Source organism: Miniopterus natalensis, chromosome 3 (assembly GCF_054644295.1).
Source record: "Miniopterus natalensis isolate mMinNat1 chromosome 3, mMinNat1.hap1, whole genome shotgun sequence".
Lineage (NCBI taxonomy): Eukaryota > Metazoa > Chordata > Mammalia > Chiroptera > Miniopteridae > Miniopterus > Miniopterus natalensis.
Genome location: NC_142083.1, coordinates 74,226,100 through 74,233,485, shown reverse-complemented (window position 1 = coordinate 74,233,485; position 7,386 = coordinate 74,226,100). Strand labels below are relative to the sequence as shown.

Here is a 7,386-nt window from a genome sequence, read left to right as displayed (position 1 = left end):
TTCTTGAGTCCATTTATTGTCTTTCATCTACTTATTGACCTTGTACCCCTCCTGCCACCCAGAGTAGAGAGAGACTGGAGTTCCTCCAAAGAAAAAGAACAGAGAAGAGGAAAAGGCAGAAGTAGAATGTGTGGGAACCTAGTTGCTTCACTGGATCCCATTTCTCACTGCCCTTTATTGCCTGAGCTGGAGGAGTGCTTTAGAAGGGCCAAACCAAAAGGACTTCACTGTAAAGTTGAAAGCCAGCCCCACACTCTTCTCCCTGATGGCATCCTTCATCACTTGATGGCATCTTCTCCTTTATGTGAAGGGTGGGGTGGCATATTTCTGAGCTGGGCTCCAGGGACAGTGCTCAGAGAAAGAAGGCTCCCTGGAGGCACGTGTCCTATGAGGGAGGGCAGGCAGGGGCTTTACTGTCGCTGCTGGGACCTAAGCTTATAGTGAGTGTGTGTGTGGGAGGGGGAGTTGAGGAAAGGGAAAGCCCTGGTGGGTCATTTCAAGGAAAGCTTCCTGGAAGAGGAATATGAAGCAGCCTTGGAAGAGACCTCCTGTGAGCAGGTCTTGCTTCCAGCCTCTAGGGGACCATTAAGCCCTTGCCAAGACCCCTTTACACAGGAACCCTGAGGGCAGCCAGCCATGTCCCTTCAGCTTGGTCTTTCCCAGCCTTGCAACAGCCTACCTTCTGAATTTATCTCCCTACTGTTCCCTTGCAGAAGGAGGCTTTTAAAAACCAAACAGGCCTGTTCACCTGTCCCAGGAAATTTCCTGCCTCCTATACCTCACTTGCCATCCACACTTTATTCCTGCCTCCTGTCCAGACTCCCAGGAAAAATTCCCTATGAAGCCTTCCTTCTTAGGGGGTGGGACAGGTTACCTGAGTGGATAGGTCGTTTTATCATGTGGACTGAGCATTTCTCTAGCCAGACTTTTAAGCTCATCTCATCCTGGTCCCCACCACCTTCATCACATGCTCCGTGGATGGAAGTGGGCTGAGCAGGGACAGAAGAAAATACCTCCTGGTAAGGTCCCTGGATGAGGAAACCTGCACAAGAATGGGACAGAAAGGGTGTGCCAGCCTGAGCCATCAGTCCTCGGGTCCTGGGCATTGGAAGCTGTCTCCTACAGTGGGTCCATTCATTTACAAAGCATCTCCCATCTGGCAGCCACCTACCAAAAGGGCTGCAGTGATGAGTACATTACCTGCCTCTGTTGCTTACAGTTTAGGGGAGACCTTAATCACAAAATTACCATAATGGAAGAGAGCATGTGACAGAGGCACTTGATGGGATATGTGTCAGACTTTCCTAAAGAAGTGACACCCCCTATGCCAGCGCATTTTGTCCTTAACAAGGCCTGACCTCAAAAGAAGCTATTTTACCAGAGTCTAACATATTGGAGTTTTATCAGAGCTTGACAAACATGGAGAAAGGGAAATGTACAACTCGGCCCCCTCTGGCCATCCTGTTCCACCTGGAGGAGACTGAGAAGCATGTGTGGAGTTCACAGTCCAGGGATACAGGCTCACTAAAAGACTGAGACCTTAGTCACGGGACTATAGAGTGCTTCCCCTTCCCCGCATCTTGCCACCAAATCACTAAAGACCTATTTACTATATAGTTCCTTTTACCCAGTACATCATGCTTGGCCTTCAACAAAAATTTGCAAGGCATATTAAAAGGCAAAAAGCACAGTTTGAAAAGACACAGCAAGCACCATAACCAGATTCAGATATAGTAGTGATGTGGGCATTAGCACACCTGGAATAAAAAAATAAAACAAGTGACATTCCCTGACCTAAAGAAGGTGCCAGTTCCCACAGGCCTCTCTGGTCACTGTTGGGTAGGGCCATGGTGACAGTGAGGACTGGCCCCAGCCCACTTGGAGGGTGTGCCCACTGCATAGTGGGCCCTTTCTTGAGGAGCTCCCCAATCCTTAGCATTTCCCACAAAGCCCTTCATTCTGGAGCAGCTCCACAGAGTCCTAGGCTGACTAAGGCTTTTTCGAGCTGTTCTTACTCATGTTGAGAGCCCTGCCACTCCTGGGGCACACCACTCTGGCAAAATCCCCACTTTCCCAGACCTCTGCTACCCCGGTCTTCACAGAGGTGGGAGATCCAGACAAACACAAAGTCCAAACACCTTCCTCACCACCCCCAACACCCATAACACTTCCTTGCCTAGGCTCAGCAGAGCCTAGTGTGCAAGTCAGCAAAAGAACCAAAAATGGGTTGGAACCAGGGCCAGGGGTCAGGGCCAATGGGTTGGGCCAAAAGGGTGTGTGTTTAAGAGCCAGGGTGACCCCTGTACGACTCCCCTAACGCCCCTCTACAGAATGCCGGCCTCTTCCAGCCGCTTCCACAGGTGTCTCCAAGTGTTTGTTGTCCTGCAATGGGTCTTCTCCTTCTTGGGGCTGGGTGAGTCCCTGAAGCCCTGGACCTAACCTCCTCACACACACCTGTGGCTCTGCTCCCCCATTACCACAAGGGAGGGGGGTGGGGAAGAGACCTCCCTGGTCCTTGAAGGAGTGAGAAGGAATTAGGTGGGACAGGGAAGGGGGTGGGGGCAAAGGGGAGACCTGGAACTTAAACGCCTGGGTCCTGAGACCCCCCTCCCCCATTCTCCAGCCCAGGTGTGCCTGGCTGTGGTGATCCTTGCACTCCTAGGCCGAGCCTGGATACTAGCTGTCCTCTACCTGCTCTGGCTCTATGGAGACAGGGACACCCCACGGACAGGAGTCGCCAATTTGCCTGGGTCAGAAACTGTGCCACCTAAAGACATTTCTGGGACTACTTCCCCATCTCGGTGAGGGCCCCAGGAACCGCCTGCTGCGTTGGGGACAGTAATACAGAATAGCCGCTTCAGATAATCTCCCCCAAAAGTCCAATCTCACCGCCAGCGTGGGGTGCGCACCCTCTGCCCCTCAGCTGCTTGGATCCCTCCCACAACTATCTCTTCGGCTTCCATCCTCATGGCGTCCGGGTCATCGGGGCCTTCAGCAACTTTTGCAGAGGCCACAGGCTTCCCCCGCATCTTCCCTGGCCTCTGCCCCCGCCTGCTCCTGCTGCCCGGTTGGTTTCACCTTCCTCTCTTCAGGGACTACCTCGTGTGGAGCGGGGCGGTGTGTGTGGGGAGCCCGGCCTCAGGAGCCCCGTCCCTGCTATCACCTCTTACCTGCCTTCCTCCCGTCTGGGGACCCAGCTCTACCTTCCCGGTGCTCTCCTCCCTCCCTTCTCCTCCAGAAGACCCGGGCGCCAGCCCCCCCCCCCCCCCAGCCTTTGCCTCCCCCTCCAGGTTTGGTGTCCTCTGCGCAGGGCTCAGGAAGCGCCGCGGTGGCCGCGGAGAGAGGCGCTGCCGCCGCCCCTCCGCGGCCCGTCTGCGCCGCCGGTGAGCCCGGGCCGCCCGCTCCTCGGGGCTCAGTCCCGCGCCTGCTTCCCGCCCGGGCGGTGAAGGTCGCCGGTTGGGGCCTGAAATCCTAACTGCCGGCCACGTGTGGGACACGCCGGCCTCACCCCCCAAAGCTGGCCTTTGACAACCCGGGCTGTGACCTCTGTTCCGGACGCTCGCAGCGCGGGGAGGGAAGGAGACGGGGAGTCCCAGCGACCGCTCCCTCGCTTCCCACTCCGCGCACAGTAGGGGCCCCAATCGCGGTGCCGCGGAGCCCAAGGCCCAGCCGGACGCAGGTGGCCCCGCGGCACGCGCTCTACAGCTGTTCCCAGAGCACAGGGGCGCTACGCGGTCCCTGCAGACCCGCACCTCGTGCTCACCTAGGCGCGCCACCGCCTCCCCGTGGTCCCCGCCCCCTCGGCGGCTGTGGGTGGGGGGGCTGCGGTGTTTGGGTGCGTGTGTGTTTGTGCCCAGAGGGGAGGTCTGCGCCCGGGACTCAGCTCAGCTCCACCCCCTGACCCCTCCCTCCCGGCCTGGCTGGGGCTCCCGGTGGCCTTGACACTGCCCGAGACCTACAAACAGATCCCGGGCACGCGTCAGGGGCCTGCAACGGCGCCCTCGAGTTCAGACGGCCTCAGTTGGGCTTCTGGGTTCCGCCAGCTCGTGGGGCCCAGTCCGCGGGCGCCCCAGCGTCTTCTCTGTCTCTTCGCACAGTAGGGGCCTCACCTCCCTCTCGCAGACCCTCGCTCCTCGCGGAGCCGCCCTGCAGCCGGCCCGGACCGACTGACTCAGGACACTCAAAGATCAGCCTGAGAACAGCCCGGAGACGTCCGAGTCCTAGGATGTTGGGGTCCTCAGTCCCCCGTCCCGCCCCACCCGCCCCACACGCAATCCCGGGGGTCGCAAAGGCTCGGCCCCTCGGGCCAGAAAGCCTTCCCGGGCACCTGCGGAAACTTTCATCGCTTCTCGGGGTCCTGGAGCCCTGCTGGCAGAGAGCAGCCACTGGGATAGGGGTCTCCACCCTCCTGCCGCCCGCCTGCACCATGGAGACCCTGCAGAAGCAGTGGCTGGAAGCAGTGTGTGCCCACGTACACGGGTTCATTTTCCTTTTCGTGGGTGAGAGAAGTGGGAGACGCATGGGTGCCTGGGGTCAGCAGGGGGAGAAAGGACTGGGGGGAGAAAGGCCGGAGCACCACTTACCTGGATGCCCAAGGGCAGAGGGAGAGAGGGCTGGCTGGGGCTGGGAGGTGGCTGGAGAATAGGATCTGTGAGGGCCCAGAGGAGCCCCCCGTGTGAAATGACTGAGTTTGTTTTTCTTTCTCACCTTTCACATAGGCCTTTTCTCATTCCTTCTTGACCTCTCCCTTCTCTCCACACCCCTCTGGTCATTGTCTGTTCTCTGCTTGGCATGGCTCTTCCCAGATTGGGACAAACCCAGACAAGGTGGGTGTTGGAAAGGGGCCCATGTAGTGAGCCATGGCAGCTGGGTGCCTCCAAGGCCTTTTCCACCCTTGTCTCTCTACCCTAAGGTGGAAAGGGGTCTGAGTGGGTGAGGGACTGGGCCATTTGGAAACACCTAAGGGATTTTTATCCTATCAAGGTGACTGTTTACCCTCCAGAGAGACTCTGCCTCCTTTCTCTTCCCCCCCTCCCCCATTTACCTCTCCTTGTGCTGGAGCCTGAGCTGCAGCTGCCTAAGCTAAGGCGATGGGGCAGGGGGTGGAGTGGTGTTCAAGAGTGGGCCCCCTGTGCCCTTGACCTCATCCTAGGACCTTAAACTCTGAAGTCTGTTAGGGTGGGGGCAACATTTGAGCCGATGTCCTGACTTATATGCCTTTTTTTCCTCATCTTGCTCAACACCCCAAAGCTGGTGAAAACAGCAGAGCTGCCCCCTGACCGGAACTATGTGTTCGGTTCTCACCCACATGGGATCATGGGCATCGGAACCTTCTGTAATTTCTCCACCAAGAGCACCAGCTTCTCCCAGCAGTTCCCTGGGCCCTCAGTAATCACACTGGATGGACTCTTCCACCTCCCAGTCTATCGAGACTACTTCATGTCCACAGGTGAGCCTCCAGCTGAGTGGGAAAGGTGCTCTCTGGCCAGGTGACCTCCACTCACCTAGCTCAGGGACCTGGCCTAAAAACTGGCCAGGCTCATAGTGGGCATCAGTGAAGAGCTTTGGAGCAAGTGTCCTATGGTGTCCTTGCTGGAACAGACACTATAGGGCACAGAGACATGGGCATGGGGGGGGGAGGGTTGGAAGGAATGAGATATGGGGCTTACCCTTTAGATACTAAAGGGTAGGATGAGGGGCTGGGAGCCAAGGAGGGGGTGGTGACTGCTCCTCACTTCCTCATGCCTGTAGGGCTGTGTTCTGTGAGGCACCAGAGCCTGGACTTTATTCTGTCGCAGCCCCAGCTTGGGAAGGCCATTGTCATCGTGGTTGGGGGTGCCCAAGAATCCTTGTATGCACTCCCAGGGGAGCATCACCTCATTCTCAAGAATCACAAAGGCTTTACACGCTTGGTGTTGAGGCATGGGTGAGTGGGGTGCTAGTGCCCAGTCGGAGGCAGCTCTTAATGGTCAGAACTTCACAGTGCACCCGCTGGTGCACACTCTCCGTCCCTACACACCCGGATCCCTGTAGGTGGTTCTGGGCCCAGAATCCACACTGGGTCCTATACCTGGAAGGCACTCACATCAGTACTTGAGTGTTTACTCTGTGCCAAGCACTGTGTCCACCTTCCAGGCTTCCTTTCACTCCAAGAGAGTCAGGGTCATAGTGCAAATAGCAGGGTTCGAACCCTTCTCTGACACTATTTCAAAAGCAAGACCTAGGCATGTTTCTTTACCTGTGAAAGGGTTAATGCCTGCCTTGCGATGACTTGGTTGTAAAGACTAGATGAGGAAATGTATACTTGAAGATTCAGTACACAATCATTTCTCATGAAATATGAGAACTTTCTTCCAGATTTTTCTTTGTAGCCATTGTCATTTGCTTTAAAAGCCTTGGGAAGTGGAATTATGTGGTGTGGGGAGAGTGATGCTGTTCTCTGGGGCTTCCATCTTGGGGTACTCCAAGAGCCGCTGGCCTGACCACCCCTCTTCTCTTGCTTCTCCTTCCCATGGCCTCCCTGGTGCCTGTGTACTCCTTTGGGGAGAATGATATCTACAGACATAAGGTTTTTGCCACAGACTCCTGGCAGTATCTGTGGCAGACCATCATCAAGAAACTCCTGGGCTTTGCTCCTTGCATCTTCTGGGGCCGCAGTCTCTTCTCAGCCAAATCCTGGGTCCTGCTGCCCTTCCCTGTGCGCATCACCACTGTGGGTGAGTCTTCACCTCCAGGGAAGAAAGCTGCCATCAGCTGCGTGGGCAGCAGAGGCCTCTCCTCGCCTGTCTTTCCTCTTCCTACAGTGGGCCACCCCGTCCTGGTGCCCCAGTGCCTCCACCCTACCAACGAGGAAGTTGACCCCTACCACACGCTCTACATGAAGGCTCTGGAACAACTGAGGAGCACAGGAAAGCTGTGATGTTCCTGCTTCTACTCACCTCATCATCACATAGCCTTGGCCTTGCCCTGCCACCCACCTCCCAAGCTGCTAATCCCAGTGCACTGAGACCCCGGCCCCCACTGCCGTGTCTAGTCCTCCAATAAAAGCTAGTTCTCTCCAACCACTACTTTGTAGAATCAGATGTCTGCAGTGCTGAGGCTCTGGCTCTGGGAGTTACATGCCTAGGCATAGTCAGCCCCCATCCTAACGTGCTACAGAGTTGCTGCCTTAGACTAGGTATCAGGACCCTAAATTCTCCTTCCAGCAAGAATTAGTTCTGTTGCATGAACTTGCATAAGTCTCTTCCCTTTTCTGGGCCCCTTCTCCCTCTGAAAATGAAGGCATCTGCTTAGCTAAGAGCTGTAGGACATTCAGACTGAGTTGGGGAAGGTGGCTGCAGGTGGGTTAGACTTTGAAGGGTAAGCAGGATTTAGGTGAGTGGAGAA

General features: G+C 56.3%; 1 protein-coding gene across 1 annotated transcript; it reads left to right on the top strand.

Annotated features, from left to right (window-relative positions):
- The first annotated feature begins 4,284 nt into the window (after window positions 1-4,284).
- Window positions 4,285-6,953, top strand: MOGAT3 (monoacylglycerol O-acyltransferase 3). The gene is given in 8 exon segments (XM_087815200.1): window positions 4,285-4,499; window positions 4,719-4,826; window positions 4,913-4,983; window positions 5,251-5,449; window positions 5,752-5,926; window positions 6,514-6,716; window positions 6,804-6,903; window positions 6,905-6,953. Coding segments are annotated over 8 exon segments (978 nt in total). The 5' UTR covers window positions 4,285-4,426.
- The last annotated feature ends 433 nt before the right edge of the window (window positions 6,954-7,386 follow it).